The sequence below is a fragment of the Oryx dammah genome, unplaced genomic scaffold (assembly GCF_014754425.2).
Source record: "Oryx dammah isolate SB20612 unplaced genomic scaffold, SCBI_Odam_1.1 HiC_scaffold_16, whole genome shotgun sequence".
In the NCBI taxonomy this organism is placed as follows: Eukaryota; Metazoa; Chordata; class Mammalia; order Artiodactyla; family Bovidae; genus Oryx; species Oryx dammah.
The window spans coordinates 21143647-21170563 of NW_024070200.1; the positions used below are offsets into that span (position 1 = coordinate 21143647).

General features: G+C 43.0%; 1 protein-coding gene across 1 annotated transcript; it reads left to right on the forward strand.

Moving 5' to 3' along the window:
• The first annotated feature begins 11031 nt into the window (after nucleotides 1-11031).
• On the forward strand, nucleotides 11032-13566 carry CLEC14A (C-type lectin domain containing 14A). The gene has a single exon (XM_040256728.1). The coding sequence runs from the start codon at nucleotides 11661-11663 to the stop codon at nucleotides 13131-13133; it is 1473 nt and encodes a 490-aa protein (XP_040112662.1). The 5' UTR covers nucleotides 11032-11660; the 3' UTR covers nucleotides 13134-13566.
• Nucleotides 13567-26917: the final 13351 nt, after the last annotated feature.

Here is a 26917-nt window from a genome sequence, read left to right on the forward strand (position 1 = left end):
TAAGGCAGAGCTAATACTCCACAACAGGAAGAGAGAGTCAGAGAAAGGCCAGGGGAGCTGCCTTCTCCCCTGTTGGACTGCGGCTCCGAGGTGTAGCAGAGTTATTGTGTGCCTGTCTGTTGCTGAGCCTTTTTCTGAATTCTCTCAGTACAGAGAATGGAAGAGGGTGTTCTGCTCTGCTGGCAAAGCCTTCTCTGTGCTGAAACCCCACTCTCTCCACTGTCCAAATATTCACAAAGGAGGTTCAGGAATGAGTGAGGAGGAATTTCCACAGCCTTTTCCCTGATGGCAAGTATTTCTGCTGGTTTTCCAAGCCACTGGGCAGAAGACCCAAAGCCTGTCAGAGGCTTACTGCAACCTTCCTCCAGGTCTCCCTGTCCTGGTCCTGAAGGCACATTCAGATACTAACCCAAGAATGCTGCAGTCATTCAAGACTATCCAGCTTGTAACGGACATCACATCTCTAAATCCCTGCCTGACTCTCCAGTTTCATCTCCTGCAATTCAGGGTGACCCTGCTAAATTGAAGACCAAGAAAACTATAATCCTCAAGAGGATTCCCCAGTGAGATTTTCCAATCAACACCTATCCAGTCACACAGAGTGAATGGGGAAGGGTTATTATTAAGCAATAACATGTTCACAAATACACTTAAAATTGTGAATTCCTATGCTAAATATGAGGTATTGAAAGTAGGTTGGTACAAAGTATCCTAATCTTTCAATAACTGTAAAGCCAAATCTACAGCAAGACACAAAATTCACGCTAAATTCGCAAAAGGTATAATTTAGCAAAAATATAGTAACCATGATCTTCAGTATTTCATAGATGTGTGTGGCTGTAACTATAGTATAGCAAGCGGTACTTTTCCTAGTCTCCCCACTATAATAAATCATGTCATATTACATGAATGCAGGACAAAACAAAGAGGTAGAGTACCAAAAAGATATATGGCATCCAATTTTATTGAATACATTTGCCGGAATCACTGCTATTTTAAAACAAAAATTCCTGATGCTAAATCTGAAAGTCAAAAATCTTCTGAAGGTAATGGATCTGAAATGTCTTATAATAGTAAGAATAAATCACATTTCTGGAATAGACAAGCCAATATAGAATCTGTTGTGCAAGGGTGTGTGAATTTCTCAGATACACAGCCCCTAAAACAGGCCAGATAGTAAGTCTGGCTAATAATAATCTCAGGGTCCCTGCCTCTACAAGGTAAATGCTAAGGTAACTGCTGATTATCCCTAGTACTTACAAAGTGATAACAGATAAGCCTAATGGGATTTGAATTTAAGTAGCTGTGATTTTTTCCCCCTCCCTCTTCCAGCTCTGTGAAGTGAAAATTCCATAGGCACCAATAGGAAAGCACGCTTTCAGACTTAAGGCATGCCCTGATGACCAAGCACACTTATCGTACAAATCCTACGAGACCAGATCAGAGTATGCCACTAGCGCTGGAACAGGCACCACAATAAGCTGTCTACAGGCTCTAAAGAGAAATCCCACCCACTTTGTTACAACAAGAATTTCTTAAAACAGGAAGAGTAGTACTTCCAATCACTTTGTTAAGAGACACACTAGCCAACAGGACTAGAACTGCTGGCCTCATGGAATAATGATCTGATTCATGACAAAAAAAGCTAGAAAATTCCGTGTGTTCACTTATTTAATATAGAGCATCTTTGCTACATCACCAGCACTTTATGTGTGTCTACACACATGCACACTCTGTGTGAGTGTTATTTCTTGAATGCCTACCATAGGCCTACCATTACTAGGGACCTGGGATAAATGCTGAAGAGAGACTGCACAAGTGCTGCCCCCAAGGAAATTCAGTCTAGTGGAGCAGTGTTTCTCGAACTTTTAACATGCATTCACGTCATCTGGGGAGCTTGTTAATGTACAAATTCTAGTTCCTTGTGTCTGGGGTGGTGCTGAAATTCTGTGTTTCCAAGGCAGGAGACACAAGTGATACCAGTTTGATCCCTGGGTTGGAAAGATCCCCTGGAATTGGAAATGGCAACCCCCTCCAGTATACTTGCTGGGGAAATCCGATGGATAGAGGAGACTGGTGGGCTCCAGTCCATGGGGTTGCAAAGAGTAACATGATTGAACACAAACACAACTAGTCCCCTTTAAGGCCAGTGTTCTTGGCATTTGCGTAGTAAGGTACTGGAGGACATAGACAGCGTATCACACAATTAGAGAAGGGAAAAGCACAAGCATCCATGAGATCAAATAGAGTGGGGAACCTCATATATACTTCAGGGTTTAGTGAGGACTTTAAGCCACAGGAGTTAGAGTTTAAACTCATGTGTAAGCCACAGGAGTTTAGAACGTGGCAGACTGAGTTATTGAGACCAACTGTAGTGAGTGCTACATACACCTTTGGTGTCTTTCTGCCTGAAGGTATTTTACTCTACATCAGAGTGTGCAGGACCTGGTTCAGGGATTGTTGGGAGTGCCTAAGGCCAAATACCCTGGAGCTACTTGCTTGAAGCTAGTTGGTACAGCTTCACCACCTGTTGGCGGGACACACTTGGGTTTCATAGATTCTCAGATGGTTCCCTCCAGTATTGGTCGGTAGTTGCCCACAGTCATAACTCATTAACTTCCCTGTCTCATTTGTTGTCAGTGACTTCTGCCTCACCTCCAAATAAATTACTATGAAGAGCTCCAAAATCCTTGTCTCAGTGTTTGTTTGTGAAAGTGAAGTCGCTCAGTCGTGTCCGACTCTTTACGACCCCATGGACTGTAGCCTACCAGGCTCCTCCCTCCATGGGACTCTCCAGGAAAGAGTATTGGAGTGGGTTGCCATTTCCTTCTCCAGGGGATCTTCCCGACCCAGGGACTGAACCCGGGTCTCCTGCATTCCAGGTAGACGCTTTAACCTCTGAGCCATGGGGAACTTGAATTAAGAAATCATCCCTTTCAAAGAAGACAACAGCAATGAAATATACACGCACTCATGTTTGTCTATATGTGTACACACACACACACAACCAGGTTGAATTCTAAGGGGTTAGAAAGAACATGGAAACCTAAGTGAGTGCTGTGACTGCCTACTTTTGACCTTGGACATTTGCCACCAATCTTGCTGATCTTGAACTTTTATAGCTTTACAAGGAGAGAAGAACAAATGTCCAAATTCACTCCCACCCAAGGAAACCTCCTACCAATCAGCTGAGCTACTCCTCAATGTCAGGATAAATCAGAAATAAACCTCTCCTAAGATCAGAGAACTGCAGGAGAAGTTACCTTGGGATTGAACAGAGGAGAGAGGAAATATCTTAACAAAGCTGTAACCAGAAACTGTTCCCATTCCCTGACTGGGATGGTGGCTTCTTGTTTATTATAAAACTGTCTATAAGTATTTCAAGTACTTATGTACATTTTATCCCACAATTTTCAATGATATAATTTAAAAAAATCTAACAGACAAGAAAGGAATGAGGTCAATCAAGGGAAATCACGTAAGAATTATGAGATGTTTTGGAGGAACAGAGAACTGGCTAGTGTGGCTGGAGTACAATGAGCAAGGGGGAGAATGGTGGTGGATTCAGTCATATATTCATTTACTCATCTGTGACAAGTACTACCTTATGGAGCTTGTGTTGAATGAGAGACAGGCAAGAACAATCAAATAAATGAACAAGATAATTTCTATGAAGAAAACAAAATAGGTTGGTATCACAGAATGGCTGGGGCTAGAGAGTTAACTTGGTGGGAAAATGGAGATTGGGTTGCCTTGAAAGGTCTCACTTAGATGGTGGCAGAGAGACCAGAGACCAGAGAGATAAGAGGATAACCTAGAAAGAGAAAGGTCTCAATAAGGATTTGAGCTTTATTTTATTTTAGGAGCAACAGAGGTATACACAGAAGAGAGACAATCAGACTAAGGTTCTTAAAGATCATACAGATGAGTCTGAAGAATTCACATGGGGTTCAAAACGATGCAGGCAGAATGGCAAGAAGATATTTGATAGGGGTGGACTAGAATGATCGTGAGTGAAAGTGAAGTCGCTCAGTCGTGTCCGACCCTTTGCGACCCCATGGACTGTAGCCTACCAGGCTTCTCCATCCATGGGATTTTCCAGGCAAGAATACTGGATTGGTTACCATTTCCTTCTCCAGGAGATCTTCCCGACCCAGGGATTGAACCTGGGTCTCCCACATTATAGGCAGACGCTTTACCATCTGAGCCACCAGGGATCATAGTGAGACATAAAACTAGATCATTCAAAGTATACTGTAGACTTAAAATGTTCCTTACACTTAACCTCTGGTACAGAGGAAATCACTAATCATGGAGTCCTAGCATTTTGGCTCTAATGATTGAGCAGATGACTGGCATATTACTGAAGCTGAATCAATCAGAATCTTTTCCTGGAATTTTACTAATGGAGCTAGAGGAGAAGGCTCTCCTTTAGTAGAATGTTACAAGGGTATACCATGAGAACTGCCAGTTTTTTTGTTCATGTCTTTTGAATAGAGACAGAAGGAAGCAGGAGAGGATGCAGCCATGAAGAGGGAAGAGAAAGGGAGAGAGATTAAGACAAACCCTAGTGTGATTTTATCTCCTGGCTGCTGTGGTTTTGGCAGTATTCCACTTGACTATTGGACCTACTCCAGGATTTTCCCAGTTACAAATCATATAATTCCTTTTAGCATTAAGCTAATTTGAGTTGGATTTCTGTCAATTACAATAAAATTTAAAAAAACACAACCCATATAAGAGGTGAGGAAGGTGATGGTGAGCATCTTAAAGGATAGATGTTCCACTTACTGAAATGATAAAGGCGAGTTGAGAACCCGGGTCAGGATGTAAGAACCAAAGTTATGTCTGCTGCGGCTGCTGCTGCTGCTAAGTCGCTTCAGTCATGTCCGACTCTGCGACCCCATAGACGGCAGCCCACCAGGCTCCCCCGTCCCTGGGATTCTCCAGGCAAGAACACTGGAGTGGGTTGCCATTTCCTTCTCCAATGCATGAAAGTGAAAAGTGAAAGTGGAGTCGCTCAGTTGTGTCTGACTCTTAGTGACCCCATGGACTGCAGCCTACCAGGCTCCTCCATCCATGGGATTTTCCAGGCAAGAGTACTGGAGTGGGGTGCCATTGCCTTCTCCGAAAGTTATGTTTAGGAAATGGGAATCTGAAATACAATATGAGATATCAAATACTAAGTACATGGTGGATATATGAATTTAGAGCTTAGCTGAGAAACCAGTGTGGATTTGTTTGGGCATCATTGGCATACAGATGATATCCCAAACCATAGGATGATATGAGATGAGATTACATGAAAGAAAGTATCCAGAAGAAAGAGAAAAGGGCCCAGGACTAGGACCTGATCAGATAGATGCAAATCTTTAAGAAAAAGGTTTGTAATTCACATACCATCCCCCTGCTTCCATACGACTGTAGTCTGTTTGTCTGCTGGATGTTATTAGCTGACCCTACAAGTTTCACCTTCGTTGTGATCAGTCAAAAAAAAAAAAAAAAGGTCTGGGTAAGAGGGGTGTGTGTGTGTGTAACTTTAAAGTAGTGAGACTGATTTTCAAGTGTAGCACATAAACTGGCTCTGTAGGCAATTAAAAAAAAATCTTAGATAAATATTTATACTTTAGAACTTGGTAGGCATTTGGATTATAACAAGGCTTTTGTGTGCATGAGTCATACCTCCATTATTTCTTGATTATAAACTTGGCAATGGGGACATGTACTAGGTCTGTAACGGCCACTGGAGAATAATTTTCTATATTACCTCCAGGGCACATGGAACATGACCAGGACTGCCTCTGTTTAGAGAGCAGTTTGAACGAAGGAGCATAAAGTTTAATGTCTTTTAAAATTTCTTGTTTCTGTCGTAAACCAAATGAGTACCTGTTATTGTGACCTACATTTCTGAAATGAGTGACTTTGTATAAATGTATGCAGACGACTTAAAGACGATGCTACCTAAAAGAAGTCTTTGCCTGTTCAAGTGTTATGTGAATTTGTTAGGTTAAGAGTCTGTACGATCTGTTGCATTAAGGGTCATATCCTACATCTTGATTAGGCCATGTACGTAATATGATTAGAAGCTGTTTTCAGAAAATAAAATTACCAAATTTTATCATTCTTTAAGTACTATCATATATACTTGAGACTTAGAATTTAAAATTTACTCAGTTTGAAATATAAAGAAAATGATCATTTTGTTAAGGTTCAATAGACATTTTGTTAAGGTCCAATACACATTTTGTTATGGTTCAATACAGTTCTAAAAGGCAATGAATCTTTACAATTCTTGGTCTCTAGCATAGATTAGCTTCTGAATGCCATGTTCTCCTACTGGAATGTTGTTTCCTTTTCAATTTCCTCTGAAGTATTTTTATATATCTTTGGTGATCTCTGAAATATGCTAAGACCCAGATGTTGTTTTCTTTCAACAGTAGCAGAATTTATTCAGTGAGATTGACAACTTTATAAACTTATAACTTGAATGTGATTAGTGAAATTTTATCCTTCTCCATCATTGTTTCTGACATTTTGAAATTAATAATCAAATGAAAATATTGGGCTAAACTTATTCTCCTTATATATGGTCTCTAGTTCTTTGAATGGGGTGACCCTGTATAAATGAATGAACAAATAAATATCATACATGATTCTAAATAATAATGCACAGATTGTCTAAAAAAGAAACAAATATTTTACTATGCTTCAGATTAATAATAGCTTACATTTAGAAATGTGTTACCTTCAAAATAATGTGGGGATCAAAGGGAATATACTGACAATATTTCTTGAAAATATAACTAGCATCTTATTTTGTTTATACCCTACATTTTGGAATTCAGCTGCTCAGAGTCAGATTAATTATAATGTTTGGTTCATGTCATTCATCATTTGTCCAGATAAAGCCACTTTTCTTTATTTTATTAATTATGTAATTACTGATTTTTAATAATGGAATAACCACCTACAAACCCACTATCCAAATCAAAAGCTAGGACTCTAACTACAGCCCACATCAAATACCATTTCTCCTACCAGCATACTGATCAGATTAACTCATATTGCTACTTGCAACTATATTTCATTCATTTTGATTGCTATATAATATTCATTGAGTGAATGTATCATAGGTTATTGATCTGTCATCTGTTGCTTGACATTTGGATTAATTCTGTTTTTTTAAATATGAACAATGCTGCTATCAGCATCCTTTTATATGTTTTCTTGTACATGTGCAAGCTTCTCTTGAGTATTATATACCTGAGCATGAAAATTATACTGAGGTAAACAGTATATGAATGTTCAATTTTGGGAAAAAGTCACAAGCATTCCCAAAGTTGTTACTCTTATCTGTAATATATAAAAAAGGCTATAGATTTTCACTTTCTATTGTCAGCATTTCAAATATTTGGAATCCAGTGGAGGTAAAATAGTATCCTATTATGATGGTAATAGCATTATTTGGAAATAAAACAGTCTGGGAATAAGGTTTACTCTCTTTTTTTTTTTTTTTTTGGCTGTGCTGGGTCTTCATTGCTACTCTAGGGCTGTCTCTAGTTGCCCTGAGCAGGGGTCACTCCTCCTTGTGGCACTCAGGCTTCTCGTTGCCCTGGCTTCTCTTGTGGAGCATAGACTCTAGGGCATAGGCACTCAGTAGTTGTGGCTCTCAGGCTTATATGCCTAGCCGCATGTAGGATCTTCCCAGATCAGGGATTGAACTCATGTTCCCTGCATTGGCAGGTGGATTCTTAACCACGGGACCACCAGGTAAGTCCTAAAGTTTACTTTTGAGTTGATCAAAATATTTTGGAACTGATAGAGGTGATGGTTGTGTAACATTGAGAATGTACTAATTAATCACCTTGAATGTACACCTTCAGTTCAGTTCAGTTCATTCGTTCAGTCATGTCCGACTCTTTGCAACCCCATGAATCGCAGCACGCCAGGCCTCCCTGTCCATCACCAACTCCTGGAGTTCACCCAGACTCATGTGCATCAAGTTGGTGATGCCATCCAGCCATCTTATCTTCTGTCGTCTCCTTCTCCTGCCCCCAGTCCCTCCCAGCATCAGTCTTTTCCAGTGAGTCAACTCTTCGCATAAGGTGGCCAAAGTATTGGAGTTTCAGCCTCAGCATCAGTCCTTCCAATGAACACCCAGGACTGGTCTCCTTTAGGATGGACTGGTTGGATCTCCTTGCAGTCCAAGGGACTCTCAAGAGTCTTCTCCAACACTGCAGTTCAAAAGCATCAATTCTTCAGCACTCAGCTTTCTTCACAGTCCAATTCCCACATCCATACATGACCACTGGAAAAACCATAGCCTTGACTAGACAGACCTTTGTTGGCAAAGTAATATTGCTGCTCTTTAATATGCTATCTAGGTTGGTCATAACTTTCCTTCCAAGGAGTAAGCGTCTTTAAAATGGTTCATTTTATGTTATGTGAATTTTACCTCCATTAAAAAAAATAAACCCACAGGCTCTGAGTTCATCCTTGTTCCGTTGGCATACCAACCATCCATACATGATCTCTGCATTTCAGTTTTCTCATCTGAAAAGTGGGTACATAAGTAACAGCAACCTCCAATGGCATTCAGGAGCACCAGACCTGCTATTGCTAGAATAAATATTCAATCAAGTGAGCTGTTAATAAAAATCAATAATAAATTTAAAATATTAAAAATTAAAACATCCATTCATTTTTAGTTCTCTCAGGTATATTGTACATTTCAAACTATGTTAGTGGTGTATAAGTCGATTGTTGTTTTTCAGTTGCTAAGTCGTGTTTGCCTATTTGCGACCCCATGGACAGCAGCATGACTTCCCTGTCCTTCACTGTCTCCCGGAGTTTGCTCAAACTCATGTCCACTGAGTTGGTGATGCCATCCAACCATCTCATCCTCCATCGCCCCCTTCTCCTCCTGCCCTCAATCTTTCCCAGCATCAGGGTATTTCCAGTGAGTCAGTTCTTTGCATCAGGTAGCCAAAGTATTGGAACTTCAGCTTCATCATCAATCCTTCCAGTGAATATTCAGGGTTGATTTCCTTTACGATTGACTGGTTTGATCTCCTTGCTGCCCAAGGGACTCTCAAGAGTCTTCTCCAGCACACAATTCAAAAGCATCAATTCTTTGGCACTCAGTCTTCTTTACGGTCCAACTTTAACATAGGTCAATACAAAGTAATTAATTACAAAAGGATATATGTCTTATTTTGTCCTAGTTTGTTTTTCTAACATCATCACAGGCATAGCCAGGACTGTGATAGGCAGTCATTATGGCCAATATCTTCACTTCTAATATCCCACCTCTCTAGGCAGAATGCCCATAGGAAAATCATGTATTTACTATAAGTTTTTCAATCATTTAGTCTTTCTTACTTTGGAACCCTGACCACATCTCAAGTGATTTTTAAAATATCTAGGAAATTTCCACTGACTACTTAGATTTGTAGAAAGTTTTATTTTGGTAAAGTATACAGTACTGCATAGACACATTTATAAACATGCATTCATTAGACTGCAAAGGTATAGAGAGTTGGCCCAAGTAATTAGGTATTTTTAAAATCCATTCAGTTAGATTTCTAGATTTCCATGTTCCTTAACATACTTAATTTAAATGCAGAATCATGTTTAAGGTGACTCTAGGGCATCTGAAATGAAGGACTATTCAATGTCCTTTAAATGGGGAAACAGCAAGGGTAGGAGAGAAATCCTGCCACCAGACTCCACAGTCAGCAAAAGCACCATAAGTGTGATGATGATTCTTGGTGTTTACTATCATTTGTTAAGATACAGTACGTAGAATTTCCAAAAGGAAGAGTGAGAAGTGATGAAAGTGAGGTGGTGGTGGTTGTTCAGTGGCTGGGTCATGTCTAAAGTGAGGTAGAAGCACACAAATGTGGTCCCGAGAGCTTCCTTCCTGCCCCTCCTACTAACCTGACAGTCTAATCCAGCAACAGTGAGTGTAAGAGCCTGGTGTGCATTACCTGTGGAATCCGAACTTTCATTCTGATTATAGATACTTACAAGCATCAGGCATGGTTAAGAGTGCTTAGCTGAAACTATGTACTTCTAATCGAAAGTTATTTGGTCACCGTGAGCCAAAGTACACAATAATTTTCTAAAATGATGCATTTTGTCTAAATTGTTAACAAGAAAATCCTTTCACAGACCATGCCGTTTAACTCTCTTTGTTCACCTTTAATTCCTCTCTGCTTGCAACTGAGTCGAAGGATTTGTATCAAAACAAAACAGCCCTTGGAACTCTGAAGAAATGGACCCGTCTCTTCTTAAGCTTTTTTAAGCTGCAGGGTATTTTTTTACAGTATACAGTACACATACTAATGTAATAAATATTTTAATTTCTTAAGGATATTGAACTCTAGTGTCCCTTAGAGGGGACTTTTATAACTTACTGCTACAAATATTCGCACTTAATCATAAAAGAAAATGATATTAAAATAGTTCAAGGATAAAATCCTATGTGGGGTAGTTGTTCTCAAACAGGCCATGATATCATTTATATATAACCTATAAGCTTGAAGAAGTTATGAATCAATATAGTGGCAAGGAACCTAACATAACAGTTAAGATCAATGCTTGTTATTTTTCATTTAGGCCTAGAAACACACTTCCTTTCCTGAATGAACTAATAAGCCCATTTCAAAGAGAAAGAAATGGAAGCGAAAAACAAAGTTTTAAGGTGAGCCTTGCCTGAAGAAACAGACTTTCCCTTTTCAGATACCAGAAAGGAACTTCTTTGACTAGCCAATCAGTTCAGTTCAGTCTCTCAGTCGTATCCGACCCTTCGAGACGCTATGGACTGCAGCATGGCAGGCTTCCCTGTCCTTCATTATCTCCCGGAGTTTGCTCAAACTCATGTCCCTGGAGTCGGTGATGCCATCCAACTATCTCATCCTCCGCTGCTCATCCTCTGACTAGCAATTCGCACTGCCATATCGGCTTCGACAGCACAGTGCAGCGGAGCCAAGGAGAGACCAGGGCTTTCATAGTGCTGCCCCTGGTGGCGAGAGGAGGTGCTTATATTTCGCACAAGATTCCCCCATCCCCACTCCGCCCTCAACCCCGAGTCTCGGGACTGAGGGAGACGGGAGCCGTCTAGAAATTGTCGTGAGGCCAACTCCGCGGCTCCGGACGCAGCACAATGGGCGGGCGTGGGCGCTCAGCGAGTTCCTCTTCTCCAGCCCTTCCTGCCAGTGTTCGCCAAAATGTTTGGGGGTTTGAGGCTGCGAAACTCCCTGAGCTGGGGGAAAAACGATAAACGCTTCTTCCCAGGGGCGATTTTCTTTTCTATTTCTCCGGCCCTCACCAGGGTGTTTGACCTTCGGGCGGACAGCGTTCCCCGTGCCCTGAAGCCAGCTGTGTTCCTGACCCCAGAATAAATCAGGGCTGCCCGCGGGGCCTCGCAGAGCTCCGGACACGTTTCCTGTCGAGGCCTAAGGGAAGCGGTTTGCCGCCGGGACCCTGGAGGGGAGGCTTGGCGGTCGAGGGGACTGGCGGGGGTGGGGTGGAGTGGGGGGAGCGGGAAGCGGGGGGAGCCAGCGGTGGGAGGCGGTGCCCGCGCTCCCGGGACATCCCCACGCCCTCTGACGGTACAGACCCAAGCTGGGAGCAGCTGTGGGCGCTGGGCCTGCAAGATGAGGCCGGCGCTCGCCCTGTGCTTCCTCTGGCAGGCTTTCTGGCCCCGGCCCGGCCGTGGCGAGCACCCCACCGCCGACCGCGCGGGCTGCTTGGCCTCGGGGGCCTGCTACAGCCTGCACCACGCTACCTTCAAGCGGCAGGAGGCCCAGGAGGCCTGCAACCTGCGCCACGGGGTGCTCAGCACGGTGCGCGGGGGCACGGAGCTCCGCGCGGTGCTCGCGCTCCTGCGGGCGGGCCCGGGGCCGGGAGGGGGCTCCAAAGACCTTCTCTTCTGGGTGGCACTGGAGCGCCGGCGATCCAACTGCACCCTGGAGAATGAGCCTTTGCGGGGTTTCTCCTGGTTGTCCCCCGACGTCGGCGGGTCGGAAAGCGACACGCTGCAGTGGGTGGAGGAGCCCCAACGCTCCTGCACCGTTCGGAGGTGCGCGGGACTCCAGGCCACCGGGGGAATCGAGCCCGCGGGCTGGAAGGAGATGCGATGCCACCAGCGCGCCGACGGCTATCTGTGCAAGTACCAGTTCCAGAGCGTGTGCCCCGCACCGCGCCCCGGGGCCGCTTCGAACTTGAGCTACCGCGCGCCCTTCCAGCTGCACAGCGCGGCGCTGGACTTCAGTCCCCCGGGGACGAAGGTGAGTGCGCTCTGCCCTGGGCAGCTCTCCATCACGGCCACCTGCACCGCGGACGAGGTCGGCGCGCGCTGGGAAGGGATACCCTCCGGGGCCGAGCTCTGTCCCTGTCCCGGGAGGTATCTACGGGCTGGCAAGTGCGCTGAGCTCCCTGAATGCCTAGACGACGTGAGAGGCTTTGCTTGCGAGTGTGCTGAGGGTTTCGTGCTGGGGAAAGACGGACGCTCCTGTGTAACCAATGGGGAAGGACAGCCGACCCCTGCAGGGACCCAGGTGCTCACCTGGCACCCTCCAGCTACTGCAGCCAGCCTCGCGCCGAAGGCAACGTGGTCACCCAGTGTCCGGGAGAGGCCTGGAAAGATACCCAATGCCCCTGGACAAGGCAGTGCAGCAGCATCTTTTCCCGAGATACCTCGGTGGGGAGCACAGAGCACGCTGTCTACCCTTCAGATGTCCCCTCAAACAGAGGTAAAGGCGGACGTGAACTCTTCAGGAACAGCCTTTCCCAAGGTTAATGCTACGTCTCCCTCGGACAACCCCCAGTCTTTCGATTCTTCCACCGTGGTCTTCGTACTTGTGAGCATGGCTGTAGTCGTGTTGGTGATACTGACCGTGACAGTGCTGGGGCTTTTCAAACTCTGCTTCCACAAGAGCCCTTCCCCTCAACAAAGAAAGGGGCCTTTGGCCTCGCCAGGCACGGAGGGTGATGCTGAGGTGGCCCCTCTGAGCTCCAGCTCTGCACGTTGCACGGACGATGGGATGAAGGCCGGGGACTGTGGTCTGCGGGACAGAGTAGAGGGAGCCTCGTTGACGGGGTCCTCTCTTGGCTCTGGTGACACATAGGGAAATGGGGGACAGTGAGCGCTCCTTGTGAGTAGTTTTTCACGTTTAGTGAAAAGGGAAAAGAGGAACTTATTTGTGCGGCTGACAATTCCTACAGAAATTCTGTCCCCTAAATTCCCTCTGTTCCCTGAGGAGCCGGATCTGAACTGAACACTCCTTCTATGAAGATGGAGGAAGTGGAAGGGCCTCAAGGTAGTAGAGGGGGGCCAGGATCCTACTGGGAAGAGCTATTTTCTTGTGTTTATTCTGGGGAATTTGGAGAGGTGGCTGAACTTTTTATGACATGGGAAGCGAATAAAGTTTTTTGTTTTTGTTTTTTTTTTTTAATCAAAATGGAAAGGAAACCTTCTGTTTACATTGTACGGGCTGGCTGGGAATATATTGGTTTGAAATTCCCAGGTAAAAAAATAAAAAGTATTGTTGATAACCCAGACTCAAATATCATTGGTTTCCCAGAGGAGTAATTATTCAGGAAGACCAGCAGAGGGGCATGCTAAGAATACAAGAGTGCCTCCTGCTTTTACAGGAAGGAAAAAGTCCTTGTAATGAGGAGTAGATCTTCAAGAACTTTTTCCTTGGTTCTTTTATACTTTATTTTCAAAGTCATTGTTACTTGCGTACTTGCTATAAATCCAAACTGTAGCGTTGCCAGAGTGCTGGCTCTAGAAGCAAATTATAGTTGACCACCAATTCAAGTGTTTACTGAGTGTCCTTGCTCAAGGAAACACATGATTTGTGTTTCCCTCTTCCATTTTTTGTGCTCCTCTTTGTAACACCTCCTCAACCAAACAGACCTTTCCCAAACATCAGGATGCTGATCCTCACTTCCAATTATGGCAATGTTAATTTTCAATTAAAGTGTTACTGCTGAGTATTGATTTGAAATCTCCTGGGTACATTAAAACAAAAGTAAACTGGGTTTCCTCCACAGTTGCTAGGTTCTTAAGTACTGTTTAATCCATAGGAAAATTTGAATTCCATACTACTTCCTTCCCCCACATCATGAAAGTGTGTGCAGTGACCATACATGCCCATACTGGAATGATTACAGGTTAACAAGATTCTGCGTGGGCAAAGGCACGTAGAATAGGCAAACAGCTTCCCATAAGAATTAATAGTGTAAGAAATAAGTAGGAAATATAAATATCTATCATCTTGTTAGGACTTGGGATATTAGAAAATTGTCTAAACGGAGCATTCTTCTAAAAAACAATCAAGATGTAATGATAATCCCTATTTAGTGAGACTGAGACCACCCCCCAGAAAATATCCCACTTTTATTAATATGCTAGTACTTTAAAATGAAATATTTGGGGGTTGGTGCATGGATGGAGATAGAGAAACAAGCTAAGTAGCCAGGAAGATTGGAAACAAGGAAGAAGTTTACACTATGATTGACATAAAATCATTGGGATGCTCTTGAGTATGTAATGTATTAGATATGTACATATACACATTATATGAAGTATTGTAACATTAAAGGGATAAAGTAATAGGTAATTTGCTTCATATACTAAATGTATGTTTAAACAGTTAAATTTAAGCAAAATCACAAATGAATTAGAATAAACAACTTTCAAAGAAATTTTATGTAAAATCATTTCACAAAGATAACTAAAATCAGGTAAGTAGATGGCTTACCCAATGTACCCAGCTTGTGTGAATGAATGTGTCTCAGTTCACCTCAGTTGCAGTATTTTATCTGTGCTCTTTCCCATAAAACCTCTCCACAGAGAAGATAACTATTTGAATAGAATATATGGTACTTTCTTCTGTAAGGTGAAAAATAGCCTATCTATAAGGGAAAGGCTACCCACTCCAGTATTCTGGCCTGGAGAATTCCATGGACTATCTAACTGAACTGAGTGTAAATTATCTATCGCTAGTACTGTCTGTATCTGGAAGTATTTATATCTACCTCTGTGTATGTGTATACACATACTTTGTCTTAAAGTAGGTACTTGTACCATTGTTACAATACAATAGAGTATGCATCACTAATTTATTATGCACCTTGCCAATGGTGACATTACACATTTGGGGGTTCAAATGCCCTAGTGGAGAATAAATAGGTGTCAGCTCAATAACTTAACTGCTATTTCCTATTACTTCCCCATATAAGTAAATCAGGAAAGAATTACAGAACACTGTATGTTTTTACATTTGACTTCCTGACAAATAGCAATTGCAGACCAAGCTCCATATAATTTTGTTTGCTTTCTGGCTGTGACATTTTTCGAACCCATGGCAGAATCGAGCCAACCAAGCATGATCTCTTAAAAGCTCTGTTAGGTTAAGGTCAGTGTCCTTCCTCAGAATATTTCTTGACTATCACTTCTTCATTATTTCTCCAACCTCTTTGAGGTTGATTCCTTTCTTACTTAAAACCCTCTGCCCCTGCACTTACTTCACAGCTGCCTGTTCAGTCATTTTCTTAGAAGGAAAACTTGGAACCTGATTTACAGTCTTTTTCTCTGGCTAAGTCCTGCTAAGGAGAAGGCAATGGCACCCCACTCTAGTACCCTTGCCTGGAAAATCCAATGGATGGAGGATCCTGGTAGGCTATAGTCCTTGGGGTCGTGAAGAGTCAGACTCGACTGAGCAACTTCACTTTCAAGTTTCACTTTCATGCATTGGAGAAGGAAATGGCAACCCACTCCAGTGTTCTTGCCTGGAGAATCCCAGGGACGGAGGAGCCTGGTGGGCTGCCGTCTCTGCGGTCGCACAGAGTCGGACACGACTGAAGCGACTTAGCAGCAGCAGCAAGTCCTGTCATCTTCCATAGTCTCTGAGTCCTTGTGTATGACTCTTCCAGTACCTGTGTGTTTCAGTTCCTTGCTTTCCTCACTTCTAACAAGCTCCACTTTATTTCAGCCTCCACTCCAAAACAGCCGCACCTGAGCCTTTCAGATGATTTTGAAACTGCTCTACATCTGAAATCACAAATGCAGGCATTTGTGTGAGCATGCATGTGTTCAGAGACCTACTAGATTAGTCTTTAGAGATTGGGCTTTGAAATCTCTCTCTATAGATTTTAACCCTACTCAGGTAACTCTGATTTTAATCAAAGTTTGCAAACCACTCGATGCAATTGTGTGTACCTCAACACCAAAGTTTCATGTTCTCTTTTCTCCATTCCCACTATGTCTGGAGAATAGAGGGTGCTTGGAAGAAAAGTTATGACCAACCTAGATAGCATATTCAAAAGCAGAGACATTACTTTGCCAACAAAGGTCCGTCTAGTCAAGGCTATGGTTTTTCCTGTGGTCATGTATGGATATGAGAGTTGGACTGTGAAGCAAGCTGAGCGCCAAAGAATTGATGCTTTTGAACTGTGGTTGTTGGAGAAGACTCTTGAGAGTCCCTTGGACTGCAAGGAGATCCAACCAGTCCATTCTGAAGGAGATCAGCCCTGGGCTTTCTTTGGAAGGAATGATGCTAAAGCTGAAACTCCAGTACTTTGGCCACTCGAGTTGACTCATTGGAAAAGACCCTGATGCTGAGAGGGACTGGGGGCAGGAGGAGAAGGGGACAACAGAGGATGAGATGGCTGGATGGCATCACTGACTCGACAGACATGAGTCTGAGTGAACTCCAGGAGTTGGTGATGGACAGGGAGGCCTGGCGTGCTGCGATTCATGGGGTCACAAAGAGTCGGACAGGACTGAGCGACTGAACTGAACTGAACTGACCTGTCAGGATGACCGCAGTCTGAATTTTGCTGATTTTATACTCATGATGCATTTTGACATTTTCTTCTGTCTCCTATATGTCCTGAAAATTGATACTTAGATTCAGAGGCTTGAACAGACTCATTTGTCATATCTTTGACAAGACTAAATGCAGTGGTGTTTTTCCTTAACAAGAGCATATTATGTCTGTTTTTTACTCTTAGCAGCCATTCATGCTTAAAGCTTAGATACATTAATTCCTCAGGGTTACAAAATGATGCTTATTTTTTTTCATGAATTACCTAGGAACCTTTATAAGGAGACACTTTCTTTCATTTACTAGTTGGTTATCAAATTATACATGCCATATGTAAGAAAGTCAGAATAAATACTTATTTCTTTATGTTCATCAATGTTTAGGTAATTAATTTCCCTCTAATCATCAAAAGATCAATTATATTTTAACTATTAAGATTAGTTTACAGTACTGAACATATTTGATGGGTTCCAATCAATTGCCATTCATATTTTTATTGAAACTCAAATTTTCCTATCTTTGGCCAGTGACAGCTTCCTAAATTGACCCCTGAGTCCTTTTGACATGATTCTAGTGTCCTATGATGATTTCCTTGCCATCTGGTGTAACAAGACTTTCCAGGCTCATTATGTATATTTCCTGCCCCAGATCTGGAATTAGCCCTTTCTCCAGGAAGTCTTGGTGTCTCTTAATGAAAGATGATATTTCAAGACTGCAATCTGGACTCTGTAAGAATTTCACTGCTATAGAATTGGTCATTGTTTCTAGGCCTTTTCAGAAGAAAGATCTGGAAAGTGTCATAATTCCTGAAATAAGATAGAATTCTACCAGCAAGATAAAGGAAAGAAAAATATGTAGAAATGAAACAGAAGTATTCAGATAAGTTTCCCTAAGTGGGCATTTGCTCATTTTCTCACTGGGCATTTGCTTTGAGTGCAGTGAGGCATGTGGTGATAGAAACTGGACGGACTGGAGAGTAATGAGTGTAAAGGGAAATGATACCTTACTTCCCAGGGCAAGTCCCAGGGGAACTGAAAACCTGTTAGAGAAACAGCAGTCAAACTTGGTGCTGATGTTGTAGAATAGCAGTGTCTAAGCGGGGTATCTAGATGGACGGACCAGAGGGAAGCATCGCAGAATGGTGTGCGAGAGAAGCTAAAGTTCTTTTGTCTGAGAGTTGTCCTATGGATCTTGTGAAACCTTAGGGTTGGAGCAATCATGACACCAAATAACCTGAATAGACCCAACACACAAAAATTAACTGAAAGGGGAACTGGTACCTTACTGCCACAGATGTAGACAGCTGAAAACCACTGAAGACTATATGTCCCACTATAAACCAGGCTGGACAGATCTAGTGACCATAGGACTAATCATCTATCCTGTAATGCTAGGGTAATATATATACTTCCTAGAACTCATCTTTTCCCCATGGATACTTGCAGAAATGAAAGGAAGAGAATCATAGAGTGACCAGTTAACCAGGAAGCACTAAGTAAAACCAGAAATACGTGAATTGGCCTCTGTGTGGCAAGATTAAGTTTTCTGTCATCAATGGAAATGACGCTTAAGAACTGAGTTCTGTTACTGAGAAATAAATAAATTTCTAGTCATACATATGTTTCATTAGCTTTTATCTTAGGAAGAAGTATACATGCTTTTAACTTTGTAACTTAGAGGTCCTGTTAACTGCCTCATCAAATTGTTATGAGAAAATGAATATAGAGACTTATTACAGTAACCTGGAGTGGAGTAGAGAAAAGTCAAAAGTGTTAATCACTCAGTCATGTCCAACTCTTTGTGAACCCATGGACTGTAGCCCACCAGGCTTCGGTGTATATGGAATTCTCCAAGCAAGAATACTGGAGTGGGTTGCCATGCCCTCCTCCAGGGGATCTTCCTGACCCAGGGATCGAACCCACATCTCCTGCATTGCGGCAGATTCTGAGCCACAAAGGAAGTAGAGTCAGCACTCAAGTACCCTAGAGGCAGATTGAGGAGGGAAGCTATGAAGTGCCCTCGTCATGCTATTTATAAAGGCTTCCCTGGTGGCTCAGTTGGTAAAGAATCCATCTGCAATACAGAAAATTCTGCCTGCAATGCGGGAGACCTGAGTTTGAGCCCTGGGTCGCGAAGATCCCCTGGAAAAGGAAATTGCAACCCACTCGTGTATTCTTACCTGGAGAATCCCATGGACAGAGAAGCCTGGCGGGCTACAGTCGATGGGGTCACAGGGTGAGACATGACTTAGTCACTAAGCCACCGCTATTCAGACAAGAGCATTAGGAGGTCTTATTAATGTCATTGGAAACTAGTGAATGTAACTCAAGAGTGCTAAGAATCAGAAAACAAGTCAAACATTCTCTTGAGTTTGTTTTCCTGTTGTTTTCGTAACAGTCATCAAGCTAGGCCTTGAAAACATACATGATGACAGGGTCTAGTGAGGCAAACTGCAATCGAATTGAATCTGTATTTTCCTCTACCAGTCAAGATTTTTGAATTGTGAGTAAATTAAATTTATGTTGGAGCTGTTCCTTGCTAAGAGGTAGTAATTGTAAGAGCATACCGATTCCTTCAGTAGTGAGTATATCTCATAGTGCATCTTTATTTATACCCAGGACATTTTTGTGGCTATATTTGATTGATATGTGCTTCTTCTGATTCTTGCTAATTTCAAAGAATATTGAATAAATGTTACCAAGTCAAGGAAAAAAAAAAAGAAAACAAGTCTACAGGTCTGTAACCCTGAACAACAACAACAACAACAACAAAAGCATTTAAATATGTCCAAAGAGAGAAAATGCTGCCCCTAAGATAAACATATTTTTGTTCTTTTTCCCAAGTATGCTAACTTGTTATATGATATGAGGATGTGATGGGAGCTACTAGTAATACTCATTATTTTTTAAATGATCTGTTTCCAATTCTCATATTTTTCTTTCAAATGGCAGAACTGGGAGCATGCAGTATCAGCCAGCGGCTACTAGATGAGTGGATACTTAAAGTAACCAGAAGGCTCTTTCTCAAAGCCTTGGGTAGGACCATGTCCTTAATATGAACCACTTCAGTAGGTAAATTTTCCTGGCATAGTAGTGTCTCAGGAGACAGGGACTGTAATTTGGCACCTGGACAAGCCCCGTGTGGCCTGACTGTCTAGTGCTGTGATCACGGGTCCCTCAACAGTGTCCAGAGTGTCTGTTTGGCCAACACTACTATTACCAGTATGCTGTGCTTGGTTTAAAGTATTTTCTTTCCTATTACTCCCCTCATCAACCTGTACCAAAAGCTCTTAAAAATGATAAACCATAAACAAACTCCTTCATAGTCTCTTTGCAAGAAAGTTGAATATAAACTGAGAGGAACAAAACAAAATAATTCCAGGTTCTCTGATATGTTGTAATATCCATGTAGTACTTTTTATAGATCTATAATATCCTACATAGGAATTTTTTATAGAAAAGTAATTTTTTTACATGTAGTATATTGTTTTCTATATCCTTAAAATATCCCTGTGGAAATGGGGAGGGATAGATGGGTAGAAATATGTAGTGTCTGTGACAGTTTTTGTTAAACTAAGACTTGCTAAATTACTGAGACCATTATATAGCAAATCTGCCAGGTTTTTCCTTTTAACAGGAGGCCCTCTTCCTTGAGAGGGTAAGAAGCTAAGGAGTTTTTTTTATGGATTGCAATCTCTTTGTTCCTAAGGTTGAGTCACATCTGACTGAGCTCCTCAGGTTTATGTGGAAGCTAGGTCAGGATTACACCTTCTTATTCATCTCTCTCCTGTATTTGGCAGGTGACTCAAGAGTCATGGACCAATGCTAGGAAATCCTTGCTCTCAGCGGTTAGGGCCTTTATCTGTACCCCCTCACACCACCTTTTCCCTATTTGAGGTCACAGGATAGGCAGGAGTGGGATGACTAACCCTTTTATTTATGGTCTTGACATTCCTCTCAATGATTTGAGACTTCCGTCTCATTGTTATCTTTAAATTTCCTCTTCTGACTGCCCTTCCCTTTGGATTACTTATTCATTAAGTCTCGTAAAAGTGTTACTTGCTCAGTTGTGTCCAGCTCTTTGCGAACCCATGGACTGTAGCCCTCCAGACTCCTCTATCTATGAAATTCTCCAGGCAAGAATCCTGGAGTAAGTAGCCTTTCCTTCTCCGGGGGATCTTACCCACCCAGGGATTGAACCCGGGTTTCCTGCATTCCAGGCAGGTTATTAACTGTCTGAGCAACCAGGGAAGCCCTTCCATTAAGTCTGTCACCGTAGTTTAGTCGCTCAGTCGTGTCCAACTCTTTGCAACCCCATGGACTATAGCCCAACGAGCTCCCCTGACCATGGAATTCTCCAGGTAAGAATACTGGAGTGGGTTGCCATTTCCTTCTCCAGGGGATCTTCCCAACCCAGGGATAAAACCCATGTCTCCTGCATTGCAGGCAGATTCTTTACCACTCAGCCACCAGGGAAGCCATTAAGTCTGCCCTATCCTAAGTCACTGCCACAAACAGAAACCTTATCTCCTTGCTTTCCCCTTTTCCTCTTCATTTCTCTCCTCCTGCAGAGTTATCTCAGCCTGTTATCAGTGTGACCTTCATAACACACCATGCAACATTCAGCTCTGGGGCTTGAAAGGATGCCAGGCTTTCTCCTTGAGGTCCACACTCCTGAGCCTCACCCAGGGCCCCCAGACCTTATTGAGTTGCTTCCTGTTTTATTCTGTTTTTGTTTTTTGGGTTTGTTTTTTTTTTTTTTTTGCCAATTTGAGTTGCTTAGTGTTGGTTTATTGCAGCTCTGTAATTTTAACACAAATTCCTTCTACCTGGAATGCCAGCTGGCCCGTGCTGAAATGTGTCCATAGTACAAATCCTAGTTTAAATGCTGCCTCCAGCAAGATATTTTCTCCAGTCACCTGAGGCTCAAACCAATTCTCTGAAATCTCTCATCACTTCAATTAAATCATTCTTATTTTAGCTACCAGTATACATATTTTTCATCGCCTCTACTACATTGTACGCTGTTGAACTGAGAAACCACACCTTACAAATTTTTTAAAAAAACAAATTGCCTTTACATTGCAAGCTATAAATAGAGGTTTTCTAAATAAATTATACATAGGAAGAAATGATAATAAATTCGTTTAAATGAATATCAATTTTTATATTGAATAATCAAATTTCTACACTTTTTAAATCCTTAACAATAATTTAGTAACTATTGTTGTTCAGTCACTCAGTTGTGTCAGACTCTTTTTGACCCTGTGGACTGCAGAACTCCAAGCTTCCCTGTTCTTCACTATCTCCTGGAGTTTGCTCAAACTCATGTCCTTTGAGTCAGTGATGCCATCCAACCATCTCATCCTCTGTCTCTGTAGTAACTATATTATGTATTATATTTACTCAAAGCTCTCCCAGATTCTTTATAAAAGTTTTCACTTCATGATATATATGTATTAACTCAGACAAGTTTGAGATCAGGTTCTCTGATATGTATCCCGAAAAGTCTGACTTTCTCATATTCACACATACCCTCCACCTTCGCTAAGAACTGAAACACTTCTTTCTCCCCAGACCATCTCTTTTCTTACAAAGACATGCCTAAAATATGAGACATCCAGAGGGCATCTGTTTCTCCTAAAATCCTCCAACACCTGCCTGCTCCACGAAGCCTGCCCAATATCCTCCCCTCTGAAGATCTATGTCAGATGTCCTGATAGCTCCAACAGCAGTTTTGCCGTTGTTTGGGGGAGTAAAGGTGGGAGCAAATCCAAGGCAGACCGTGACCCCTAAGCTAAAGGATACATGGCAATGGGCTTGGTCCTAGGGATACAATCCCCCGGCAGAAGGACTTAGCCAACAAAATAGTCCCACAGCTGTAACTTGGGGAGAACAGGGTCTCTGGGCACACTGGCTTCAGATACATCAGAGTCTATGGAGCTAGGATCTTTAGTGCTCCCAGCCAGCAATACCAGTCCAGACTCAATAACCCAACAAATTCATGATCCAAAAACTTAGAAAAGGAGAAAACAGAAATTAATTTACATATCTGTCGTCCTTTTGCTCTCAGCCATAGCCTCCCCTGTTACTGTCTCTTCTTGATCACCCACTTTTTCACCATCCTCATGTCCCTTTGTTTCATTTCTTGAACCCAAAGACAGACTTACAGATTAAAATTGGAAACAAGTGAGGAGAATGCTGGTGAATATTTCCAAGCCTTCGAAGCTAAAGGCAGACCTCTGCTCTCGTCGAGATTGCCTTTTGGTCTCAGGGCCAGGACCACAGGTGGTGTGGGAGGTGGCTATGGCTCTGCGCGTCCATGGTCAGGGCCCCAGACCACCAGTCTTCCCAATGATCTGACTCAGAGTGCTTCCTGCTTCTGCAGGGCTTTATCTCCCCTCTTACTCTCAGGCAAGATTGATAGAATTAAGAGCACGTAGCTCTCTCCTTTTCACGTACCACGATTTTAGTGAATTAATTAATTTGTATGTATTCATCATCTGTATCACCTTTAATACATAGGTCTGTAAGGGCAGAGACCACATCTGCCTGTTTTTTTCCACATCCACAGTGTCAGGCATGTAAATGGTACTAAGTCTTTACTGAATAAGTGGAGGAATAGGTAGATGGTTTGAACACAGCTGAAGGGCAGGGCAGGTGGGCGGAGATACTTTTGCTGATCTCTTCTGAGTACATTTGCATTTGACTATATAGACACTTGTGCATGCACACATCTTTTATCTCTATAGCTCTTTAGAAGTTGCCTGTGTGCCTCTTCTCTAGACCTCTGCAGTTGCAGCCATGCCATTCTTTCAGGGATGTATTCCTTCTGCCACTCTCTGTCTGTGCTCCATAGCTCAGTCATGTCTGACTTTGTGTGACTGCAGGGACTGTAGCCCTCCAGGCTCTTCTATCCATGGGATTTTTCCAGGCAAGAATACTGGAGTGGGTTGCCATTTCATAATCCAAAGGATCTTCCCAACCCAGGGATCAAACTCTCGTCTCTAGGGTCTCCTGCATTGGCAGGAAGATTCTTTACCTCCGAGCCACCAGGGAAGCCCTCTCTAGCTCTCCAGTTATCCTCTACCCTGCCCTTCCTTTGGATGATCTGGCATCTTCCTGTCCCTTATTCTACATCAGCCCTTACAGACAGTCCAGGAGATCCATTAGCAGAAGGGTGCACGGGAGGGCAAGGCCCACTTGACAGTTGTTTGAGGACTTGTCCTGTTTACCATCACATATGCTGGAAAAGATCAAAGCTGAGCAGAGGTCTGTTTGGGTCTTGCACAGAATGTGGCTCCCCAGGCTATATCTTCATTACGGACAACACCTGCTCTCCAGGCCTCAGCTGCCTACTCCACATTCTGCTATAGACTTCCTCCCCCAGGGCAGATCCAACAGGGCCTCAAATTAAACTCATCACAGATGTCTTTTGTAACATTTATCTCTTTAATGATACAGTGCTTATTTCAGAATTCTAGGCTGGAAACCTCAATTGCTCTTTTCAATCAATTTTTTTCTTTTTTTTAAGATTTTTTTTTATATAGACCATTTTCAAAGTCTTTATTTAATTTGTTACAATAATATTTGTTTTATGTTTTTGTTTTTTTGCCACAAGACATGTGGGATTCTAGCTCTCCAGTCAGAGATCGAAACTGCAACCCCTGCATTGATTGGAAGGCAGTCTTAAACTGGCCAGGCCAGGGACATCCCTTCATTTCTTTCTTTAACCTTTAAATTCTCCGTCACAGATTCCTGTTGATCCTTCCTTTGAAATGTGCATCAGATCTGCCCTTTTGTGTTGAAGTCTACCATTGCCAGCCCAGCCTAGATTTTTATCACTGTAATCCCAAATTACTCATTTTTTAAAATTTAATATTTATATCTAAACTCACTTAGCAAACCAGTTTAATCTTTCTGTGGCTCCCTTTTTTTAAAAAAATGCAAAACAGCTTCTTATTTTCTAGCACATGAAGACCCCAAAATCCATGACCAACTACTCAAAATGTGGTCCCATGCTGTGTACTGGTCCAATCTTGTGTCCCAAGATTCTTGTAGACACCCATCAGGCTTGCCTCATGTTCCCCAGGGAAACAACAAAGACGTATTAAGCACATGCTTTGTGCCAGGCCCAGTGATTGGCACTGGAGGGAGATAAGGCAGGATCCAAGACAGACTTGATCCCTGTCTTCACGAACCCTGAAGTCTACCTCGGGATTTTCCTTCCTTCTCCAGGTCTGCCAGTAGGGCACTGCTACTGAACATACTTTGCCATTATACTGCTGACTCTTCATATACTGAACCAAAGAAGGGCTTTGCTGGTGGCTCAGTGGTAGAGACTCACCTGCCAATGCAGGAGATGTGGATTCTCTCTCTGATCCAGGAGGCTCCCACATTCCTCGGAGCAACTCAGCCCATGCACCACAACTATTGAGCCTGTGCTCTAGAGCCCAGGAACCACAACTACTGAAGGCTGGGCACCCTAGAGCCCAGGCTCCACAACAAGAGACTAGCCTCCACTTGCCGCAACTAGAGAAAAGCCTGCACAGCAATGAAGACCTGGCACAGCCCAAAATTTTTTTTAATTATTAAGAAAAAAATCCAAAAGATATTTATTAGCCTTGTCATTTGGGGGAGGGCACCATGTTAGACAAGAGAAACTTCAAGTCTGGAAGTTAGAGATTATGTCTTCAGGACACACCCAGCACAATGCCTGGATGTGGGTGAATAGTCCAAAACCTTTGACTTTTATATATATATGTGTGCGTGTGTGTGTATGCTTTTTGTCCATGCCCCAAGGCTAGTGACCTGACCAGGGATAAGTCTGTGCCCCCTGCATTGGAAATGCAGAGTCCTAAGCACTGGACCACCTTCCGTACCTTTTAAAATGAATGACACATAATAAAAGGTTGTAAACAGAGCAATCTGAATTCAGAGGAGAGAGAAAGCAGAATGTTGAGGAGTCTGCAGAAGGCTGTGCTTCGGAGGATGTGGGCTGTGCGCAGAGCAAGGCGTGGGAGGAGAACATTCCAAGCAAGCGAGGTGCCGACTGTCCCCAACTACCTGCCCTCTCTGTTTCCATAGTGATGGAGTATACACAGCCCTGCTGGCCCTTGAACCAGGACTATCCGTGCAACAGTGTTCTCATCCATAACATGTGAGCAGAAATCATGGGTACAGTGTCCACAGCATCTGCTTTAAAATCAGAGGGGGATACTTTATGCTGTGGAATAAACAGCACAAGGTTATTTCTTGCTCACAAAAGTCTGTTGCAAGCCCAGGGGCTTCTTCACATTCACTCAGGATTCCTGTGGGTTTCCATCTCAGATTGTTAAAAGTGAGGCCAAACTGAATGTCAGAATTTGGGGCAGAGAAAGGTTTATCACAAGGCCATGTAAGGAGACATGGTGAGTCGTGCCTTGAAAAGTCTAGAGCTCCCCAGAAAGTTTCAGCAAAGCATTTTTAAAGGGCAGTTGAAGGGCGTGGGTTGCAGGTTACGTGGTCGGCTGTGCACAGTTCTCTGACTGACCGATGGTAAGGCAGCAGGGTGGTATCCCAGGGGTTTACATCATCAGTCCTTAGGCTCCAGGAGGCCTGGGGTATGTGCTTATGGTCTTCAAGTACTTCTTCCATTTAGTGGGGAGTTTTCACATCTGCAAAACCATTCAGGAAATTTGCATCAAATACTAGTATTTAGGTACTTTGAGAGGGACTAAAGCAGAGGAGATGGGGGAAGGCCTGTCCCAGGAAGGCCCCATAATGTCCTGCTCGGTACTTAGTTGCTCAGTCGTGTCTGACTCTTTTCTGACCCCCATGAACTGTAGTCCATCAGGCTCCTCTGCCCATGGGGATTCTGCAGGCAAGAATACTGGGGTGGGTTGCCATGCCCCTCCTCCAAGGGATCTTCCCAACCCAGGGATCAAACCCAGGTCTCCCGCACTGCAGGCAGATTCTTTACCCTCTAACCACCAGGGAAGCCCTTTTCTGCTCAATCTTTGATTCTTTGATTCTCCTCATCTCGAGGAGAACAGAGTTTGAACAAGAAAAGGAACAGGTTCAGATAAAGCGGCTAAT

Bases quoted from the DNA above. Each gene is read 5' to 3' on its own strand.
- CLEC14A (XM_040256728.1), top strand. From the start codon at position 11,661: ATGAGGCCGGCGCTCGCCCTGTGCTTCCTCTGGCAGGCTTTCTGGCCC.